The sequence below is a fragment of the Acomys minous genome (assembly GCF_964271855.1).
Source record: "Acomys minous genome assembly, chromosome: 9".
Lineage (NCBI taxonomy): Eukaryota > Metazoa > Chordata > Mammalia > Rodentia > Muridae > Acomys > Acomys minous.
Window position 1 is genome coordinate 45,465,430 of NC_140490.1, and position 23,695 is coordinate 45,489,124.

Here is a 23,695-nt window from a genome sequence, read left to right on the forward strand (position 1 = left end):
AGAAGAATTCAGGTTCCTCTGCATCCTCATATGACCAGGCTAATTGTGTCTTCTCAGATCCCCTGAGCCATCATAAAAGCATTCTGAGAAAAGCCGTACACAGTGCTGTTTCTCTTTGACATATCCTGGCTTACTTAAAAAGGAGTGCCTGCCACGTTTCAAGTGTTTGTCACCTGAAATGATTGTGAGTGGCTCACATGTAATGTGTCCGTCACCCTAGCTTCGATGTGACGAAGACAGAACACAGATATTAATTAGGCAGTTTTCCTACCTGGATAGGAGTGTGCTTTCCCTAGATTTTAGGAGCAGCAGTACTGTCTCCAAGCTATCCCTGTGGCTGCTTCATAGTTAGCAGTAATTACTGTACTTGCTACCTAATCTTGGAAACTTTAAATCATTCTTTTTCTTTTAAAACATTTTTCATTCTCTCTATATTTTAATATATTTTTCAAATAGTTTTAATTTTTAAAGTTTACTTTAAATTTATTTTGAAAAATGTATTCACTTTTAAATCATTCTTTGTAAAATCAGTTTTGACTTATTTGCCTTAATTTTTTGAATGTGTGTGGGTATTTTGCCTGCGCATATGTTTGTGTACTACTTGTGTGTGTGGTGCCCATGGAAGCTAGAAGCTGGAAAGAGAGTTGCAGACAGTTGTAAATTGCTGGGAGCCAAACTAGTTCTCGGGAAGAGCAGACAGTGAGTGGTCTTAACCTCTCAGGTATCTCTCCAGCTTTTTGCTTGTTTCTTTTTAATCTGATACTTAAAACCATATAGGCTTTTATTGCAGCACTCCAGAGGCAGAGGCAGATGGATCTCTGAGTTCAAGGCCAGAAAGTAAGTCCAGGACAGCCAAGGCTACACAGAGAAACCCCGTGTTAAAACCAAACCAACCCCGCCTCCGCCAACAAATACACTGACATTAAAACATTAGCTCAGAATTCTGTGGTAAGTTGATAGTAGAATAAAAATAAGCACCCTAAACTAAGTAGAGAGTATGTTCTTGAGGCTTTGCTGCCCCGTAAAATTTTAGCACTAGTTCTCCTTGCTCTGTGGGAGGATTGTAGCTCTCACCTGTTGGCTCAGGCTGGTCCCTGTGTGGGTCACTGGCCTTGCCCTCAGCTGGAGTTGAAGAAGCTTGTGGGTTTTTTGTTTGTTTGTTTTGTTTGTTTGTTTGTTTTTTTGAGACAGGGTTTTTCTGTGTAACAGCCCTGGCTGTCCTGGACTCGCTCTGTAGACCAGGCTGCCCATGAACTTCCAGGTCTGCCTGTTTCTGCCTCCTGAGTGCTGGGATTAAAGGTGTGCGCCACCGCTGCCCAGCATTACGTGGGTACTGGGATCCGAACTCTGGTCCTCATGATGGCAGAGCAAGCACTCTTAACCACCGAGTCATCTCTCTAGCCTTAAGCTTAATAGTTGTTATTCACTTCTGAAAACTGACATTAACAAATCTGTGAAGCTATAAAAATTTTATTGTATTATTCCCAGGCTTACCCTGGGAAGAGAAGAAACAAGAGAAGGGAAAAGTAATGGAGTCCTGATTACCAGAGAATAGGATGTAGCTCTTGTTTGCCCTACCCTGGTTCCCCAGCACTGAAGCTTTAGTACTAATTTGGGTGTGCATGCATATGTGATGTACATGTGTGTGCACATGTACATGTGCTCATGTATGCGTGTGCATGCGGAGGCCAGTGCTCTCGCCCTTAGTTTTTAAGACAGGATCTCAGTAAAGCTAGAGCTGTGGCTCCTGGGTTCCTGGGATCGTCCTGGCTCTTCCTCCCCAGTGTTGGGGTTACAGGCGTTCTTTTACATGAATTCTGGGGATCCCAGCTCAGGTTCTTTTGCATGTGTGGCAGGTATATCACCTGAGCCATCGCCCCAAGCCCTGATTTAAATTTTAATCCAGTTTATTTATTTTGAGACAGGCTGGCTCCTCCTGCGGTCACTTCCTAAGTGCTGGGCTTACAGGTGTGGCTTCCATGCCCAGTGTCTTCATTTTTATTTTTGGATAGATGATCACTTTGATATAGTAATCTCTTTCCTATAGCTCAGACCTCTTGTTTGTGCTGTTTTCACTCTGTTCATATTCTTACCTAGGTCTTTTGTCAACTACCCATGGCTTAAAGTTTGAAGAATTGCTTATTGGGCCACTGCAAACATTCATAGTTACTTGGCTTGCTTATTCATTCATTCATTTGGTCCTGGTTAAAGGCTGGAAGTGGGTTAGTGTTAGGTTCTAGTCCAGCACTACTACCGAAAAGGAAAAAGAACAGCTCTGTGAGGAACCCGCTCTGCTCCTCTTTCTGCGGTTGACGTTGAGCAGATTCCTATATTTTATGGGTCCATCTCTACAAAAGACAAGGATTCTGCTCACACACGGCTTGTATTAGAGAAGGCTTATGTCCTGATACCCGGAAAGCACTGAGAAGGAGAAATGCCCTGTCTTGTGAATTCCCAAGAGTTCTTTAGTTGCAGATTAGCAAGGTGGTCTCTCCAGCAGCAACAGCACTCTCAGTGGCTGGGGTGTATGAATGAGTGGCTGTGGTGGGAGAATGAGCCGCTGCTGTGGATGTGTGAGTGGAGGGCCTTGTCTGTAAAATGTCAGGGTCTGCCCAAAGTCCACAATGGAGAGGGAGTGGGCTGCTTTCTAGTGGGACTGTTCTTTCTTGTTCTTTTGTGGTGGTGCTGGGATGGAGCCCAGGCCCTCAACCAGTCACTAACCTGCTTCCAGCCCTTAACCAAGCTTTCTTAGCTTTGTTTGTTTTGTCCCCACCCCCCACCCCCAAGTTGTGCACACATATTCTATTGGATTTTTTCCTTTCTAGCCTGTTTCTAAAGACACAGTTTTATATAGCTATAATTACATTATATTGTGCCTAAAATGATTTGTTTAAAATTTTAATGAAACTTTCCTCAAGTTTTTCCATGAAAAATTGCAATGACTACTTTTTTCATAATGTTAAGTTTAGTTTTCTTTTGTAGAAGTTACTATGATTGTTTTTATGATGCTAATGATTTTTGTTTGGTGGATTGATTTTTAGGCTGTTTCCTGGAATAGAGTTTCTGGTCAAAGAACATGCAGGTTTTATAGTTTTAAAAACATATTTCCTACAGTTTTACAATGCTCACAGCTTTGTTTGAAAGCTGATAAGTTAGACCTGCCCTCTGCTGACTCTCAGTCTTCACCTTCCATTTTCTGGCTCCTGATCCCAGGTGGAGTTCTGCCAGGCCAGGGCCAATTCCCTGTCTTTGAATTTGCCTTATCTGCATGGGCGTGTCTTTGGAAACCTACCCAGAGCAGCCTCTTTTTTCAGTTTGTGGCTGAAAAACTATTCATTCCTTGGGAGAAGTGTTTTGGGAATGTAGACCCTGTCCTCTGCCCTATAAAGCCCACAGCCTGGGAGGTTCAGAGAGTGATGTAATTAGGGGTTGAGCCTAGCCATCCTCCTTCCTAACCTTGGTGGTGGAACTAATGTCAGTTTTCTGGAGCAAGGGTGCTGATAAACTGACCTGCAGATAGAAACATGGCTGCACGGGCTTCCTACACCATCTGCTACAAGGGTCTCTAGAACAAGTGGCCACCTCTCTGTCCCAGGAACCCTCTAGGAAGGGGCGAATGGTGGCTCTCTAGGGACAGCTGGAAAACAACCAGTGATTTTTAAATTTAACAGTACTTTAAACTTTCTATGGAAGAAAATTATTTGATTAAAGAACTTGGGACTAGACAAATATTACCATTTCTGGATGTGATTAATTTTAGAAAAAATTTTGAGCTACTTTTCTATTTTAGTTGGTCTGTTTCTAGAGTTAAGGATGAAGTAAATTTCTCTTTTTATGAGGAATAGAGAATTACTTGACTAATTTTAGTTTTGCCTTTTCTTATAATGTATAATGCTTTATTACATTTTTTCCTGAAGAGAATTCAAAAGGTTATTTTTCCTTTAACTATTATCATTAACAGTTTGCTTTGCCTCTTGGTGAGATTTCATTACAACTAGTATTTCAGCAAGACCTGGAAACTACTTTTATTGTGAAAGCCAGAGAGGAGGTTCGCTTAATGATGACCACCATTTAGGAGACAGGGATGGCCTGCGGCACTAAGATGCAGCAGCCTAGCTCCTGGTCACTGATAGGTATGCTTCTGCCAGCGAAATGATCCAGTTCAAGAGAAAATAGAATATATAAATGCAGGTATATTGGGGCCAGTTCTTGGGCGGGTTCACTGATTCCAAGAAAAGGTAGGGGGAAGGGGATGAAAGGAAGGGGGAGAGACAGAAGAGAGGGCACACAAGAGAGAGAGAAAAAAGTCTGTGTTATATAGTGAGGAACCTCTGGGGCGAGGAGGCCCTACAGGGCCTGGAGAGTTCAGGGTAGAAGACAGCATGCTAGCCATGCCCTGGAACAGCAGATAGGGATGCTGGGAGAACCTGGAGGCCAACTTCATTTTGTAAAGCCGGGCGGTGGTGGTGCACATCTTTAATCTGTGAGTTCGAGGCCAGCCTGGTCTACAAAGCGAGTCCAGGACAGCCAAGGCTAACACAGAGAGACCCTGTCTCGAAAAACCAAAAGGAAAAAAAAAAAAGGCACCTCAGCACTTGGGAGGCAGAGGCAGGCAGATCTCTGTGAGTTTGAGGCCATCCTGGTCTACAAAGCAAGTCCTGGACAGCTAAGGCTCTGTTAGACAGAGCAACCCTATCTCAAAACAAACAAACAAAATAAAAAAATAAAACAAAAAGGCACCTTAGCAGCTTGTCCTGGGTCTGAAATCCAATAGTCACCTGACTATTAGCTGCTGGAAGTAAATACTGAATTTAATTTAATTTGAAATTTCACTCATGACATCCATACATTAGATTGTGGTTTTAGAAATTTTCGGTTGAAGAGGGCATGAACTAGGAGCTGGAGAGGTGACTCAGCAGTTAAGAGCACTGTCTGCTTTTCCAGAGGTCCTGAGTTCAACCCCCAGCAACCATAGATGGTGGCTCACAACCATCTATAATGTCATCCAATGCCCTCTTCTGCCCTTCAGGTGTACATGTAGGCAGAACACTGTATATAATAAATAAATAAATAAATAAATAAATAAATAAATAAATAAACAAACCAATCAATCAATCAATCAATCTTAAAAAAAAAAAAAGAGGGCATGAATTTCTTTTCTAAGTCTCAAGATTTAACTGAGTTTCCTGATTTAATGTAAATCTAGTCTCTAAAATATCTTCATTTATTGTAGAAATATCTTCATGTATTGTGCCTTCTAGAATTTTAGTGGGCAGCTTGAGAATTAAGAAAAGAGAAATCAGTAGTTTGGGAGTTGAAGTATATCTTTCTTAAAATTCAAAAAGCCATTTGGACTTAGGTTTTAACATTTCAGAGCTGTTTCACTGCTTGTGGTTCTATGTCTAGGACTGCGCTGGCTCTAGGGGACCTACCTCTTAGATGCCATCTTTCTGCCTGCTCCTTCGTGAGCCTTTAGGCTAGTTTGCTGTGCATGGTTTATGATGGGGGTGCAAAGTGAAAATTCCTGGACTCTTCTCTTCACAAACATGACAGTTATCTTATAGTGAGTCTAAGTGGTGGTCCTGACTTTGCAGAGGGACAGTTATTTTCAGGGTGGTCATGTGTACCCTGAGGTTCCCTTGTATTGAATGCTTCAGGAGCATAGACCTAGGAGACAGATTGGTAATGCAGGCCTTTAAAGGAAGAATAGCATTGCTCTCTGACTTCTGAAGAGATTGTGTTATCTATAGCAGAGGTGAGCGGCTTCTTTTTCTTAATTCTTTCTGCTTAATTTTACTCCTTCATCTCCTCTACCTCCCTCTATTTTCCTTTCTCTTAAAATATTGTCACAGGGATCTATCAAATTTGCTTGTTTTCAAGGAGAGTGACTTTTGAATTGTCGTGAGTGGAGAATTAATTTACAGTCTAGATTGGATGGTAAATTACTGACATATGATTTGAATTCAGCTTATCTCTGAGATTCCTGTCGGAGCAGTGTGTTACACACTTGTATTGGCACTTAATTGATCATTTGGATAATGTTTATATCAGGAGGTCTTTAATGATGCCAAGTACATCTGCCTGTTGAACCTGCTGCTGCAGTTAAAGCCTGCATCTGATGACATTTCCTCCTTTTTGTGTGTAGGTTGCACAGAGCATTGAGGATCACCATCAGGAAGTGATTGGCTTCTGCAGAGAGAATGGTTTCCATGGCCTGGTGGCCTATGACTCTGACTACGCACTGTGCAACATCCCCTACTACTTCAGTGCCCATGCCTTGAAACTGAGCCGCAACGGGAAGAGTCTCACCACAAGCCAATATCTGATGCACGAAGTTGCCAAGCAACTGGACCTGAACCCAAACCGTTTTCCTATTTTTGCTGCTCTGTTAGGTAGGTGGAGTAGTGTGAAAACTGTTTTCTAAGGGGGTGGTACAGTAAGCACACTGATGTATCTTTTGAAGATTTTTCTGTCTGACTGCTTTGGTGTTGTATCAGAATGACAGAATGGTTTCTTTAATTGCATTCTATTGGATTTGTTTTTTCCCCTGGTAATGTATTGTTCTTGTTTCTAGTTTCTAGCATGGTTGTTCTATCCAGGTTGGAAAACCTACTCTATGATAAACTCAAAGGTCTGGAGAAAATACCTTTACACATGTACATATTTCCATGTAGAAACAGAAACAGACACACACACACACACACACACACACACACACACACACACACAGTTAAAAATAGAATAAATCTTGGATTAGAGCAATGGTTCAGGGGCTAAGAGCATTTACTATTCTTGCAGAGGATCGCACTCCCCCGCTGGTTTGGTTCCTAGCACCTACATGGTAGCTCACAACCATTTATAACTTCAGTTCCAGAGGATCCGTCCAGTGCCCTCTTCTGACCTGTGAGCATGAGGTACACTTGTATGTGGTACACATACATACCTATAACATACAAAACACTTAAACAATAAAATAAGTCTACAATTAGAAAGAAAAAAATTGCCAGGTGGCAGTGGCAACACACACCTTTAATCCCAGCACTCACGAGGCAGAGGCAGGTGGATCTCTGAGTTTGAGGCCAGCCTGGTCTATATAGCGAGTTCCAGGACAACCAGGGCTACACAGAGAAATCCTGTCTCAATTCCTACCCCCAAAAAAATTCCAAAAGGGAAAAAAATCCAAACAAATCTTCAACACAAAGTGTGCCACAGGGCCAAGCATTGTTATGGTTTCTTTCCCATTTCTGGGTAGCCACCACTATAAAAGAGAACAGCTACCTTTTTTGTTGTGTTTTGCTGTGAACTAGAGTCTTATGTAGAACAGGTCACTTCTAGTCACTGTGTAGCCAAGGTCGAGCTTGGATTTCAGGTCTTCCTGTCTCTGTTCCACAGGTTACAGATGTGTGACATCACATCCAATAGGTAAATAACTGCTTTAAAAGAAAAAGAAAAACAAACTCTTACAAGTAAATAAAAACAAAACAAAACAAAGAGAACCAAGCCCGCCATGGTGGTGCACGCCTTTAATCCCAGCACTAGGGAGTCAGAGGCAGGCAGATCTCTTGAGTTTGAGGCCAGCCTGGTCTACAAAGCGACTCCAGGACAGCCAGGGCCGTCACAGAGAGAAACCCTGTCTTGAAAACCAAAACTAAACCAAACCAAAACAACCTGTGAAAGAAATTTTTTTTGCTATATTTCCAGAAAGGTAGGGTTTTGTTCTTGTTTTATTTTTGTTTTTTGAGACAGGGTTTCTCTGTGTAGCCCTGGCTGTCTTAGAACTTACTCTATTGAGTAAGTTTTGAGGCTGGCCTCAAAATCAGAGATCCACCTGCCTTTGCCTTCCAAGTGCTGGGATCAAAAGTGTGCAGCACCGCTGCCCAGCGGGTTTTGTGTACTAATTTATGTTACTTAGATCCTTAAGAGGAAGCATGCACATGTACACTTTCTACCCTGCACTTGCTTAATGTAGTTCCTTTCCTCTGTTAGCTCACTGTGTCTCTGTCTTCGTGTGTGTGTCAGTGTTAAGCTCCTTTAACGTCCAGCTCTAACTTTTGAGTTGGCATAACTAGGTCCAACTAGAAGTGCATATTTTTGGAGTTCTGACTTAACCTCTTGGTTCCCTGCTTTAGATTCTTAGGGCCCTTTGGGAAGCTGCATGGTCTTTAGCAAAGTTACTGTACTTTCTATAGAGTTAGCCTATTCTGTGAAATTAATTAGATTGTGAGTTCTTTTTAGAAATCCTTACTCATCAGAAAGGTGGGTGTACGGAAGACAGTCATTCTCTAATGACATTCCTCACGACAGCCCAGCTGTGTACTTTGTTGTTGTTGTTGTTTTTGAGACAGGGTCTCTCACTGGGACCTGGAGCTCACCAATAAGCAGGTGAGCTGGCTAGTGAACCCTAAGGAGGATCTATTTGTCTCTGACACATACCCTCACAACCATATGTGCACATGGGAGACACACACACACACACACACACACACACACACACACATGACTCATGGAGTTATAAAAGATGTGCCATTACACATGTCTTTTTATGTGGGTTTTGGGGTTACAACTTGGGTCTTCATGCTTGTAAGGTAAGCATTTGCCAACTGACCTACGTCTCTAGTGCCAGAAAGATTTTTATAAATAGTATAAAACAGTTTTATGTTTTGTTGTGTAATAACAGAATATTAATTTTATAAGTTGTTTATTTGGATCTAGTTGCATGTATAGTTTCTTATGGAATTTTTGTGTCTTGAGATTTAGAAAATTAGAACAAATGAGATATATTTTTCAGGGGGCTGGAGAGATGGCTCAGCAGTTAGGAGCACTGGCTGCTTTTCCAGAGGACCTGGGTTTAGTTCCCAGCACCCACATGGCAGCTCACACCTGTCTGTAACTTCAGTTCCAGGGGAACTGAAATACTCAGACATACATACAGGCAAAACATTGATGTGCATAAAATAATAAATAAACAAATCTTTAAAAAGAAAAGAAATATATTTTCAGAAGTTCTAATGTAAAAGGATACTTGTTTTGATGTTAAAAGTATGTGTTGAGCTGGGTACTCAGCATTTGGGAGACTGACACAGGAAGAGTGGGAACTTGAGGCCGGGCTGGGTGACAAGCCTGCTCTAGGCCAGCAGAGTTAAATAGCATATCAAGAACCTATTTAACTAAGAAGTTGGTAGTAGGTGGCACATTATATAGATGATTCCATGTTGACGTAAGTATTAAGCTTTTTGCCTAGAATTTGAAATACGAACGCTTGATTTTCTCTGTAAGAAACACTGATATCTTTAATGGGAGGTAATATCAACTCAGACTTTTCCTAGATACGTATCTTAGAAAATTTTGAAAGAAGTAAAGAAAAAAATCCATAGTAATATTTTAGCTAGGTCTGTGTATCCATGTTACCCAGGAGAATGAGGCAAGAAGACCATAAATGTAAGTACTGCTGGGCAATTTAGTAAGATGCTGTCACTAGACAAAAAAAGTAAGTAGCTCAGTGGTAGAATGATATTTGCCCTCTGTTTAATTCCCAGTAGTTAAAAAAAGAAACCCCCCTCCTCCTAAAAAGCAAAAAACCAAAAATAAAACAAAACAAAAAAACTAATTAATTTGAGGTATAGAGTCTAGTCTATGTAAGAGGTTTAGGCAAATTATAGGTAAATTATAAGTAAGATTATTTACTTTAGGCTTTGTAAAAATTTTAATGTCTTTAAAGCTATTTTCCTTTTCTGTAATAAAAGGAGAAACTATTTAAAATTTTATTTTAGGGAAGTTGAGTGGAATACTCATTAGATTTTTGACTTAAGTTTTTATAAAGCCCATTGCTGATATTGGAATTATCTTCTTCTTTTTCTTGGTTTTTCTGGACAGGGTTTTTCTATGTAATAGTCCTGGCTGTCCCGGAACTTTCCCTGTAGACCTAGCTGGCTTTGAACTCACAGAGATCTGCCTGCCTCTGCCTATTAAGTGCTGGGATTAAAGGTGTGTGCCACCATACCTGGCAGCTTCATATTTTCTTAAGTTGAGTCTTTAATATAATCTCTGACATTTCATATTTTACAATAAAATTCTGTACAGTCCAGTAACAGCAGTAAGAGGCACAGAGCCCAGCCGTGTGCACAGCTGGACTAGACTGTGCTGGTCTGCATGTCCTGGGGGTTCATCCTTGGTGTTTGGCATAGTATGCTTAGCAATGCTGCGAAAGATTGCACATTGCGCTGTTGTCTGTCAGCAGGTAGTTAGTGAAGCTGGTGTTCTAATATGGAAGTGATTAAACCATGAGGCGTACATCACAGAGTCATTTAGGAAATAGCTACTTTTAAATTTTAGCAAGAGCACCAACACCCCATAGATGTTTCAGGCACCCAGGCCCTGCCGTGAGAGTAGAATACATACCCTTCGAGAATGTAGGTCTTACTTGTAGACTAGCAGCTACCTAGAGACAGACAGCCCAGGGATTGCTGTAGTCTTGTGCTCTGTCATGATACTTGTGGGTGCTAATTCATGCTGTAACACGGTTGTCGCTTCATATTCTTAAGGAAGATTTTATAACTGCAGACTTCACATCTAGCTGTGTAATTGTCAAGTAATTTTGAACCACAGGTGTTTCAGGAACACATGAAAACTTAGGTCTGGTTCCTATGTGACTTCCTGAAATCTTTAGACTGACTTTTTCATATGTTGGGAAGTTGCTAGGTGTGTAGCCCTGTGAAGTCCTTAGTGCAAATGCTGTCCAAACTATACTGCAAATTCACTTGGTGCTTGAGTCAGCTGTGAGGGCTGCCTGCTGTTTGTGTCACTTCATAGTACAGTGTGAAGAAATGTTCGGCTTCTGGTTGGAAGCTGAATTTGCGTTATCTAGCGTAGAGTGGTGTTGAAGGCACTGATCATGATGGCTTTTATATTATCCACATTTATATTCTAGGAAATCACATACTACCTGATGAGGACCTGGCTTCCTTTCATTGGAGTTTACTTGGTCCAGAACATCCACTCGCCTCACTGAAGGTACAAACGTGGCTTGATTTCCCAGCCGTTGACTCCACTGTTACTGCTGTTGCTCTCACAATGTGTTATGGACTTTGCTGAAGAAGGGGACATGCTGTGTGGGTAGCAGTGTCTTGTTTGTGACTCATCTTCGGATCTGCTCTGTCTTCATAACCATGCTTCCTTCCTTGTTCTCAACACCTGTGTGATAGATTCAGCGACTCTAGTGCCTAGCTAGACAGGAAGAGTCTTTCTGAACTTCAGTTTTCATAGATTAACATTTTTGCTTAAGATACTAATTTTTTCAATAGGTAATGTCACCTGTCAGCTAGATGAACATGTTTTAACAGCCTGAGAATTTCATAACTTTTCACTTTTCTATGATTATAAAATAGTCTATTGAAATGTTTCTTGAATAATGGGAGAGTGGTTTATTTGCACTGGCTTATTAACACAATGTTTTTCTACCCGGTTCCCTTTTGATTTCTCCGTTTGTCATGGTAGTGAACACGAGAAAAGAGACGTTTCACCAGGGCGTTCTGAAGTGAGATTATCTGTTTGAGTGAGATTGCCAAGGGCCATAAGGACACTCTGGTTGGCACCTGCCAGTGACTACTGTGACTGCTGTTATCACTTGTTAAGTGGTTTAGGAAGTGCAGAGATGGGACTTGGACACCGTATCACTTCAAGCTCTGGGACTAGCTTCCTTATGGTCAAGAGATGTGGGTGGTTTCTAGAGGCGGGCTGTAAAATCTGAGTTCCGTCACAGTGACGCTCTTGCAGTGAACAGTTGTGATTGATGTTCAGTTTCAAATACAAGTTTTTCTTTCTTTGCACAGTATTGATTTCTTAAAGGAAATCTCTCATGTAGAATATTATTTTTGTTCCTTGCTGTTTGGCACCTCTTTTTCCTCTCTCACCTGTGTGCTTCAAAATGTTTTCCTTTCTCTGTAATGTTCCTGGCTAAGACAGTCTTCAACTTTTCTCGAAAGTTAATTTCCCTTTCCTTTTAGAAATTACATGTTTTCCTTTTGCTTTTTGTGCTCTACAGAGAAAAGCTTTCTTTTTGCTGTTGGTGATGAAATGTCTCCTGAGTATTCTTAAGAATGAAGTGACAGCCCAGCATGGTGGCGCACGCCTGTAATCCCAGCACTAAGGGAGGCAGAGGCAGGTGGATTGCTGTGAGTTTGAGGCCCATAAAGTGAGTGCAGGACAGCCAAGGCTACACAGAGAAACCATGTTTTTCAGAGAGGGGAAAGACAGGACCTGATTGATATCTTGACTCTGAGCGCTTGATGATAGGCTGGGAAGGTGCGGTCTCCAGCAGCTGGGCTCTGCTTGCTGCACCTGTTACACTTGGCCTGTTAAGCACCGGGTCCTTATAAGTGGAGACATTTCATGGACACTTGCTTTCTTGGAGTTTTGTTTTGTTTTAAGCCTTAAATTCAAATTTAAGGGATTTGAGTGGGACTCCTGAGACCTCATGCTATATGCAGATATAGTCACATGTTCAGCTTTTGCCTGTGTCTTGCGCTCCATCAACCTAGCTATCAAGAGAAATTTGTAGGAACCAGCTTAGTGTGTTTATGTAATAATGAACGGACAGAAAGAGGTCTGTCCAAATAGCCACCATCTTGGTTCAGTTGACTAGTTGACATTTTGCCATAAGCTATATAGATACGTCTGTGTCTTTTTATTTATTTATTTATTTATTTATTTATTTATTTATTTATCTCTCTCTCTCTCTCTCTCTCTCTCTCTCTCTCTCTCTCTCTGTGTCTTGTTTTTAGTCAGACTATTTGGAAATAAGTTGCAGGTGTCACAGCACTTCACCTGTGCATATTTCTTTCTGCTTCACTGTACCTACTGCTGAGGATATCCTCTCAGTGTGTTACTGTTAACCAGTAACAAAACTCACAGCAGTTCCTAAATAGGGAATTGAGGGAGGTTAGACAAAGAATTGGAGGGGAAGGAATGAGAAATGACTTCGATCTAAATATGTGTGTATGAACATTAAATACAATATTTAATGAAATGTTCTCACATTTATTATTTATGTATGTGTGTGTGTGCATGGACATTCATACACACTCATCTCTTTTAGGAGTCAAAGAACAGCCTGCAGAAGTTGCATTTTTTTCCTTCCATAATGTAGGAATCTAGAGACTGAACTTAGGTTGTTAGGCTTGACAGCCAGCATTTTACCTGGTGCCACAGTCAAGTTGTCCAGTCATTCAGCCAGTGCTCCTAAATACTGAAGCATCTCTCTAGCCAATGTTTCGATTTCTTTGTAGGTATTTCTGTGTGGAGTACCATCTTAACCATCTTTACATGGGTGGGAGATCCGAACGGGATGATTTTTTTCCCTGAACATTACTGATATGTATCCCAGCTACTGTTTCACTCTTTTTCGTTTTTCAGCTATAAGATTAATTCTATCTTTTGAAAATTTGGATTCTTGTTGCTTATCTTCATAATACTTACAAAATTTTAACTGGTTTTAAAATTGGTATTTAGTTTCAAATTGAAGCTTTCCTCTCTATATTTAATTTGCACTTAACCTTACTGTTTCTGCAGGGGTCAAGTAGAATTCCTTTGCTCCTTGTTTCCTTTTGTTCTTTGCTACTTGAAACCCCTTTTCTCCTTTGTCTTGTTCTCACGTGCTAGGTCTTGAGTTGCTTTGAATTGTTAGACAGTAGATTCATGTAAGACCAACTCTCTGTGAACAATAAAGTAATAAATTTGACTCTAGCAAACACGGCAAATGTGGTATGATAAAAGGTTGGAATAGGTGAAGGCTCACACTTGAGGATACAGACTAGAAATCTTGAAAAGAATCCAGCATACTATGCTAAAAAGAGAAAGTATCATCTCTTAATAGCTTATAAAGAATCACGAGCCAGGTGTGGTTGCTCGTGGGCACAACCATGCTTGGCAAGAGTGTTTTCTTTTTTTCTTTTTTCTTTTTTGAGACAGGGTTTCTCTGTGTAGCCTTGGCTGTCCTAGACTTGCTTTTGTCGACCAGGCTAACCTCGAACTCACAGCAATCCTCCTGCTTCTGCCTCCCCAGTGCTGGGATTAGAGGCATGCACCACTACTCCTGGCTAAGAATGTTTTAAGTGTCATGGAAGGCTTTGGCAGCTAGATGCTGGGGAAGCTGAATTAGCCTCAGACCTGTGAACTACCATTGCTTCTGTGGGCCCCTGACCCTGCTTCCCTGTGCCCTGGGCATTGTTAGCCACTTTGCCTGGGTTTAAGATTAGTGACTAGCCTCCCACCAGCCCCGAAAGTGTTCTGCAGAGTGGTTGACCCTACAACCAATGCCTGGCACACAGGGCCCTCACCACAGGCACACACTAGAAGTGACTTTTCCAGGTGTGCTTTGTGGGTTTATATTATTCTATGATTTTTGTTTCCTTACCAATTATAAAAATTTAAAATTTTTGGTGGCCATTTTGTTTTTATTTTTAAAAAGTCTTATCAACATTACTTGCTTTAATTTCTTCTTGTTGGTTTTTATGAATTTTGAGTTTCTGGAACGATTTACTATCCCTTCCCCCCGTTGGGGTGTGTATGTGTTTGTGCTGCTATGTTGCCCTGGCTGGCTAGATCTCTGTGAAGATGGGTGCTAATGATGTTCACTGTCTGATGTCACCAGTGTTAGTGTCTGCATGTTGGGTCTTGTCCTTGGAACGGTGGCAGCAGGAGCCCAACAGGCCAATGGCATTGTTTGGAGCCAGCCTCCATCAGGAGGAGCTGCAAATTCTGGTGCTTTGTGGGTGCTGTGTGTTAGTGAGCACTGGAGCTATGCTGGTGGTCCAGTGGCCTTAGTGCTCTGGAATGTTCTCTAAAATTAGGTTGGGTATAAATTTGACAAACAGAAAAAAAAGTGGACTTCATTTACGTGTTTTGTTCTTTTTGTCCTAGCATAAGGGGACAGCTTAGTTTCCATTCATATTCTAGGAAAGGAATTCCTGCTTGTATGTTAGTGTCGAACTGAAGATAGTGCATGCATCCTTTACATTAAGTCAGTCTGTAGCTCAGTAAGAGCAAAGAAACAGTGCCTGAAATGTGAACATTTCCTGGATTCTGGAGAAAACAATTGTAGGGACTGAAAGGTAAGGTTCCTTCTTATCCTTTAAAAAATCAAAACATAGCCTGACTACAGGAGAAAAAAATGGAGGCAGTAACATGAGGTGGTTTGCCTAGACATTCTGCTCTTATTAGTTGATTTTTAGTTTTCCTATTTTTTTTTTCCATTTTTATTCTCCAGACTCCAAATGGTAGAGAAATGTTTAATATGGGAATTAATCCTGCTATAAAAGAGAATTGCTTTAAACATGTTTGTGTTTAGTCTTCCAGAAGTAATTGTATCTGCTGCTGTTTAGCACTGAGTGGTAGGCATTTTGTGGTGTTTATTTTGAGGGAAGGTCTTGCTGTATTGCTCTGGCTGGCCTAGAACTCAGTAGAATCTTCCCATCTCTGCCTCCCAAGTACTGGGATTACAGGCATCAGCTACCACGGCTGGCTACATGCATGTTCTCAGTGGTTAATATGAACCCTAAGAGCCTAGATTTAGTATGAAATTTATTCTTTGTTCATTTTTTTTAACTTAATCTATTGAGTTGTTAAGTGGAACACTTTTAAGTACAGGACAACGCAAAGGCTTTCCGTTTCTTGAAATGGAAGGTGGGACGTATGCAGCTGTAAGGAATGTGCTGCAGTCTATTGGGCTTCAGGAGTGGCTGCCTAGGTGAGGATGGACATCCTGTCATAGTGATGGGAAGAAAGAGGCTTTGCTGTTCTTCCGTGGAGTAGGTAGGGGCCCTGTGAGGCCACTGCCCAGTCTTAGTGGACCTGTGATAGAATTGGAGACTGCAGTGTGGCAGGTATTTCTGAGAACCGTGGAGAGAACCAGGAGGAAGGGTGCAAAGTGTTTGTACCTTCTGTGCTTACCTTGCAATGTTCTAGTTTGATTTTAAATGACAGCATAATGGCAGTAACTCATGTCCTGTCTGGTTGCGTCCATAGCCTTGCCTCTATTCCAAACCAAGTGGACTCCATTGTTTCCTGCTTAGCACTTACCTTACTCTTAAACTCAGGGCAGGGCTGGGGTGAAGTGACATTCAGTGCTGCTTTCTAATCTCTGTCCCCTGAACAGATGGCCAGCGCTGTTGTCATACTATATCAGTTCACTGGAGGTTCCAGGGCGGTTCTGTTCCCTAGAGAATATCATTCTTTCAGATGAGACCAGAGGTCCAGGATGATAGTCAGTATAGAGTGCTTCTATCCAGAACATTCTTAACATGGTGTGGGTGTGTAGATTTAGGGTAGACAAGGGTTTTCAAGACTCTTCTTAGGTTGGAAGTGGAGGGTGTGCCAGCCTGGCTTTGTCCCTGGCTTAGACTTTGTCCAAGTTGGTTTCTCTTTTGGCCTTTTGGAACTAGCCTTTTCCCATGGCGGTGTTTAATATTGCTTTTTATATAGGATTCTCCCCACTTTCTTACTTGCTCAGGCTCAGGCACAGGAACAGCTGGTTCCCATATCCACTTCTACAGTTGTAGTAGTCTTCCTGTCAGTAACTGTTGCATTAACACATATAACTCACGTACAATCAAATCCAGGACCTCCTACAGCTTAATGGTTTTAACATTCAGAGCTATGTAACCATCATAGAATATTTTTGTTAACTCCAAAAGAAATTATGTACTTATAAATACAGCCCAGTTCCTTGATAATAAGCCCTGTTCTTCACTATGAATAGAATCAGACACCATACAGTCTTTGTGTTTGGCTTCTTTTACTTGTTTTAATGCTTCTAGGGTTTGATGATACTGTGGCTTGTCTCAGCACCACATTCCTTCCTGGGCTGGATGATACCACATTGTACTATTATGCTACATTCTGTTTGCTTGGCAATCTATGGGCTTTTAGGTTGTTTATGCTTTCTGGTGATTATAAATTCTATGAATGCATGGAACATTAAAAAAAAAAACTACATCCTTCATTTCTCTTTACTGTCCAGGCCGTGTACTAATTCTGTGCGTAGTGTTTTGGGAGCTCATCACACCATTTCATGCTGTGCAGTGCTGTGCAGCTTTTGTTTCCCTGGCAGCATGAGGGGGTTTGGATTTCTGTATGTCCTTAGCAGCAGTTCTTACTGTCTGTTCTTGTATCAATCACTCCAGTGGTTAGTGAGGTCTTTGTTGCCTTTCTCTTAATGACAAATGATGTTGCACATCTTTTCCTGTGGCCATTGGCCATTTTTCTGCCTCCCTTGGGTGAAGGTCTACTCTAATGTACCTAATTTTTAAAATCAGTTGTTTATCTTCATTAAGCTAAAATATATTTTAATATACTCAGATGCAAGTTTTCTGTCAGATAAAGATTTGTAAATGCTTTGGATTTTTATTTTTTAATTTTTGAAACGGTGAGCGACTCTGGCCTCCTCCTTCCCATTATCTAGCCTCCACCCTCTTCGAGTGCTGAGATTACAGGCGTGCACCTTCATGTTGAGTCTGTGGTTGCCCTTTTCATCTTCTCAGTGGTGTCCTGCTAGTTTCCACATCACTAACTTGGTTACATTTTGTCATTTGTCCCTGTTCCTGCCTACAGTTCCCACCTTGGGCCTTGGTGTGCTTTAGTTTAGTGCAGCTATCTAGGTTGTACTGTCCCTGGTCTTCTTGTATTCTGTTGCAGCCTCTTGTCTCTAGAGCCAAGAGCCAGGTTTTGTCTTCCAGAAGTTTCCACTTAATGACTTAACTCTAAATAATTGTTTCTTCTGCTACTGCGACCTTTTACCTCCAGTACAGAAACAGGAACACTCAAGGAGCCTCTGATGAAGCATCATGCACTTGATACCCCCCACATCAGCCATCCTACCTTCCTACTTTGTTCCATCCCCGAGTCCTTCTTCTCTTAGAGAACACATGGATGGCACTGTGGAGACATGATCTAACTTAAAGAAAGGGCCTATGAGCCCATTGTCAAAATGTCCTTCTTCTAATCACAATTGCAGCAAGATTTTCTGTATACATTGATTTAAAAATTCAAATGGACCTTCAAAGGACTGAAAATAGCAACAACCATCCCCCTTTTTATACTGGGGACTAAGCCCAGGATTTTGAGCATATAGGCAAGTCCTCTACCACTAAGGTACCTCCCGAGCCCCAAATATAGTTTCAGTATGAAGAACAAAGTAGGATGACTTATTACTATCAAGTTTCAAGACAAAAGCTACCACGGTCTGCCAGGATGATTATAAAAATCAGGGGAACAAAGCAGAGTCCAGAAATACATATGTGTGGTCAGTTATTTTCATCAGAAGTTCCAAGGTGACTAATAAGCCAAGGATCCTTTTTCAACAAATGAATATCCATGTGAAAAAATGAGAATATTAACATTAGAAGAATATGTAACAAAATCTTTGTAACTATCAGCTACACAAACTTTTCAGTTAAGAAAATGAAAAACAATTACATTAAGAGAAACTGTTTGCAAAATAGAGTGTGTCTAATAAAGAATTTACACCCATGATATGTGGAGAATGACACAAAAATCAGGTAACCCAGTTAAATAATGGACACAGGTTTGGGTCAGGTATTTTACAGAATGCTCAGTGAGTACATGAGGTACTGCAATGCATTGAGTGATGCAAGTTAAAGCAATCGTGGTTAGCCACGTCTAGCTGAATGAAGGCTGAATGAAGGTAACAGATAGTTCAAGCACTTGGAGACTGTCAAGCAGTTGCCACTCTGTGCCATGGAAAAACAGTCACTTTGAGGGCAGTGTGAGGGGTTTCTTCTAAAGTCAGACATATCCTTGCTGTGCATCCCAGCAGTCTCACTCCTGGACGTTTCTACTAGAGAAGTAAAAGGCCATGTTTACAAACTCCTACCTGACTATTCATAGCAACTTTATTATTGTCTTAGCCTAGAGATAATCCATAGTAAAAGATGATGGGTGCATAGACAACCACAAAAGGAGCATCGCTAGATCTTGCTAATATGTACAGATCCCATCAGTGTCATCTGCAGACCCAAAGAAAATAGGTGGGGTTACATTTTTATGAATCTGTAGGGAAGACAACTGTAGTGACAGGAAGCAGATAAGTGGTAGGCTGGGCTGCTTTGGGAATGGTCTAAAAGCAGTTTCTTATAAAATACAAATACTTAATGAAAACTTGAAAATACAGATGCTATTATATAATCTTTAATGGCATGCTTTAACATTTCCCAAGCCACTGAAGGAATACTCAGAAGCAAGAGAATTGATACAAAACTGCAGTCTTTTCAAACAAAACAAACACATGGCATGATTTTAATTTTGCTTCATATATTCAGTATTTGCATTTTTAAAACTGTTATGTTTTCTAAACACTTCTGTAAGAAGATGTTTAAAGTCACAAACTTGTTTCCCATGAAATGAATGCACCATGAAGCACAGCATTGTGGCATCAAGTGTGGCCATCTTCCACTTTAATATCATCTTAACCAGTTTAAAGAACACTTAACTAGCATTTCTACTAAAGCTAGATGTCTAGCCGATGTGTGTTGACTGGGAAAAACCTGCGTAAGGAATTGCTCTCTATCTACACACCAACACACACACAGAATCTGGTGTGCCACAGGACTATTTACTGTTTCATGGGCTTCAGTTTGTGAACAGCAAAGTTCTGAATTCTGCCTATACAATGAAAAGAATGCAAATGGCTAAAAAATTAGAGTAAACCGGTGCCCTTTCTGAACTCAGTGTTTGACGTTGTGTTACCCATTTCTAGCTGAGCTTTCAGCCTGAGGGCACTCATTTTGTGTGTGTGTTAGACAGGTCAGTATATAGATGTGCTCCTCTGCTTTGTGGCCAGCCTAATGCTGAAGTTCTTTTTCCTTAAGTACAACATAGATAAGATTGATGGTCTGGTAGCATGGTGCAGGACCCAAATGATGGATTAAGAATACAACAGTAGCTCTCACATAGGATAAATGGGCACCAACAGTTGTTTAAAGGAACAAGTAAACAAAGTAGACACAAACTTTGAAGAAGAGTTTTGAAGTAGTGAGCATTGGTGGCACACCCTGGTAACTCAAGAGGCGGAGGCAGCGGGGTTGGAGGCTGTGTTTTGAGAGGGCCATATAACAAGTTCAGGTTAGCCTGAGCCACACTCTGAGTCCCTGCCTCAAAAAAGGAGGTGAAAAGAATGTTACTCAACATAAAAATATGTATAGTTGAGAAAGTGTTCAGTTTCTTACATACACACACACACACACACACACACACACACACACACACACACACACACACACACACTCCTGTTATTGATGAGGTATTGAGACCACCAGAATTGAGGCAGCGTCTGTCTAAAAGTGGAGTATAGTGCATTGATTGACCTCATGAAAAAGTATGCCTGATTAAAACTCAGAAACTGTGTTGATTTTCCCCTAGGACTTTGTAAAAGCCGCTCTCCTATAAGCTTCATGTTCTGTGGAACCTCACCCCTGCAAAGAATCATTTATATTTGTGTCCTGTGTTAAAGACTGCCAAGTTGGCCTTTCTAATAATACATTTTAGAAAGCTTTGCAAGGGGTTTTTGTTTTGTTTTGTTTTATTTTATTTTTAATCAAATGATATTCCTTGAGTCTTAGGTTGTAATAGAAATACCTGAAATACTGTGGCATGTTTGGCTTAATCTAACAACTGGGATGTAATATAGTGACATTATTTAAGTGAATTCAGAGCTGTACAATATAGTCAAGGCTGAGACTCAGGGTTATACCCAGTGAGATACTAAAAACAGTGAATAACTAAATACTCTGTAACAGATGCTATTGGGATGTAGTCTTATCTGGAAGAGGTTGTTTCCTTTTGTGCTTTAATCTCATTATAGTGTATTGTTACTTCTTAGCTTCCTTGAAATGTCCCTTGAAATAACTGAACAAAGTCAGTGGTTATAGAGAATCTGGATTTCTGGCTGCAGAGTGGACTTCCTTTTAAAAGTCCCTTAAGGTCACCCTGAGGTAGTTGCTAGAGGCTACCTCTTGTATTCGTGTGGGGTGAGGATAGCTCCACATCCATCTCTAGGAGAATGAAAGCAGCCCTGAGGCTGTCAGCTGCGTGGTGGAAAGCTGGACCTCACATGGCGTGGGTGCAGTGACTGATTGTTAGCGGTACCTGCAGAGGACAGGCTGAGGGCAACCAGTGCCCACACCACCAACCCAGCCCTGGGCCTTGAGGCTCCTTGGAGACATTTTTAAAAATTCAGTTAAATGCTGAATTAGTTATTTTTCTACTGCTGTGATAGAATGCCTTGACAAAAAGCAACTTTGGGGGCAAACGGACTATGATATTTCGGCTTATAGCTGAGAGGGGATGGAGTCCATCATGGAATGGAAGGCAAGGCTGCGAGACAAGGCTGTCTGAGAACGTGTCAGCTGTCCACACGCAGCAGCAGAGAACAGGAGGCGAAGTGAGCCTGTTCCCAGGGTGATCCTTCTCCTAGGCAGGCTCCACTTCCTGAAGGTGCTGGAGCCTTCCCAACAACAGCACCACCACCTGGAGACCAAGAGTCTCAACATATTGGGGGGGGGGCACGCATTTCATATTCAGACCACAACAGAAGTCAAAGGATAAGCGCTTATGCTGGTTCATTGGCTACCATCTGTCATTTGGGGCCGCTCTGGCCTTTCACTGATTCCACTGTGGTGGTTCTGTGTTACGTCTGCCTGTCACAGGTGTATGGGAGATCACAGCACAAAGTTTTCGTTAGGAAATGGTTCATTTTGCTAAAAGCGAAAACTCACTTTTACCACCACCTCTCCCCTCCCCCCACACAACTTTTTTCTGTGTAGCCCTAGCTGCCCTGGAACTCTCTAGGCCAGTCTGCCCATGAACTCAGATCCTCCTGCCTCTACCTCCCAAGTGCTGGGATTAAAGGAATGTTACCACATGACAGTTCACATGAGAATTTTATGTAGAGGTAATTATTATTTCTACTGAAATATTTACCTATTATTTAAGTTTCCTGCCTGGAAGCATAGGGTTGGTAAAATCCTGTGGATCTTTGATTACCCCCTCCTTTTTTGAGCAAAGCAAATGGTTTACAGTGAAATCCTTTACAATTTCATGACAAAGGAACTTGATCACAAACATTTTTGTTTGTTTGTTTGTTTGTTTCCTTCTTTCTTTTTTATTTCCCAAGACAGAGTTTCTCTGTGTATCCTTGGCTGTCCTAGACTTGCTATGTAGACCAGGGTGGGTTCGAACTCACAGAAATCTGCCTGCCTCTGCTTCCTGAGTGCTGGGATTAAAGGCGTGCGCCACTACACCTGGCTCATTATCAGTTTTTATTGAAGCAGAAATCATCCACTCATCTCAGAAACAGAATAATTGTTTCCAATTTCAGAGTCACTGGAGTTTGTTTGAGTTTTGTTTTTCTCTAACCCCGTGTTTTGAGCTAAAATTTAAAAAATGGAATTAAGAAAAAACAGCTGTTGCTTGGCCACTATAAAGATTGAGGGTATGCTTACTACACTGACAGTTCAGGTCAGGACTCTAGAGGAAGCAGCAGTAGAGGTGATGAGAGATAGCAAGGAGGCCCCCAGGCACCAGCCACGGGCCTGCTTTTGATCCTGAAAGAGGCAGTCAGGAAGCCAGTGACTTGTGTTCTTGCCATCTGAGTTATTATCTCTTAATGGATAAAACCACCTAAAATAATTATACTACACACAGCATGGGGAGATAGTCATAGTTTGTACAGTGTCTGGTATTTGAGTGGCTTGCTAGCCACAAACACCTGCAGGGTTGAACCTACAGGTTGAGGCCAGGCCATCAGGACACTTTCCCAGTCTCGGGCCGCTCTCCCCCCACCCCTTGCCCCACCCCCACCCCCATCCCCCACCCCCAACATGCTGCTCTTCCTGATGAGACACTCACTGTGAGCAAGGTGCCCATGTGTCTGCCAGCAGGAACATGGGAGTGAGGTGGTGTGGGGTAGCTGAGGGTTGCTGTCCTGGCCTTACTTCCCTGGCTTCCCTCATCTGCTTTGCCCTGGGGTTATTGAAATATCTCATAGGAGGCAGAGCATGGTCCCTTCTACCTTGAGTGGTCCCAAGCACTTTTACCCTTCTACATGTCTGCTGGGAGCATGTTCCTGGATGGCAAGGATCAGAAAACAGTCATGCTCAGGGAGCCCTTATGCTATTTTCCCTGTACCACAGTCTACAAACCAAATGAAAAGTGTTACTCTTAAGGGTGAAAAACAGTGATCCACATGGAAAATTCCATGTGTGCTAAGAGGGAGAAACAAATTGCCTTCTTTGGGGAGAATTAAAGGTATATGCCACCACTGCCTCCCCCCCTCCCCCCCTTTTTTTAAAAGGGAAATTTAATGTAGCTTTGGGCATCTGGAAATTTGGGTAGTAATCTCAAAGTGTTAATGCATGTATTTTTCCATCTCATTTTTTTTAGAGTTTATTTTTTATTTTTTAGATTTATTTATTATGATACATACAGTGCTCTGCCTACATGTACACCTGCAGGCCAGAAGAGGTCATCAGATCACATAATAGATGGTTGTGAGCCATCATGTGGTTGCTGGGAATTGAACTCAGGACCTCTGGAAGAGCAGCCAGTGCTCTTTACCATTGAGCCATCTGCAGCTCCCCTCCATTTCATTTTTAAAGTTTACCTTTTCTGATTCACTCACTTCCTC

At 41.6% G+C, this 23,695-nt stretch overlaps 1 protein-coding gene across 1 annotated transcript in view; it reads left to right on the plus strand.

Annotated features, from left to right (window-relative positions):
* FAM120A (family with sequence similarity 120 member A) overlaps window positions 1-23,695 on the plus strand; it is a 92,642-nt gene that overhangs the window by 14,067 nt on the left and 54,880 nt on the right. The window contains exons 2-3 of the mRNA XM_084795072.1: window positions 6,146-6,392; window positions 10,928-11,010. Coding sequence (XP_084651198.1) covers window positions 6,146-6,392; window positions 10,928-11,010 — 330 coding nt within the window. The remainder of the gene's footprint in view (window positions 1-6,145; window positions 6,393-10,927; window positions 11,011-23,695) is intronic.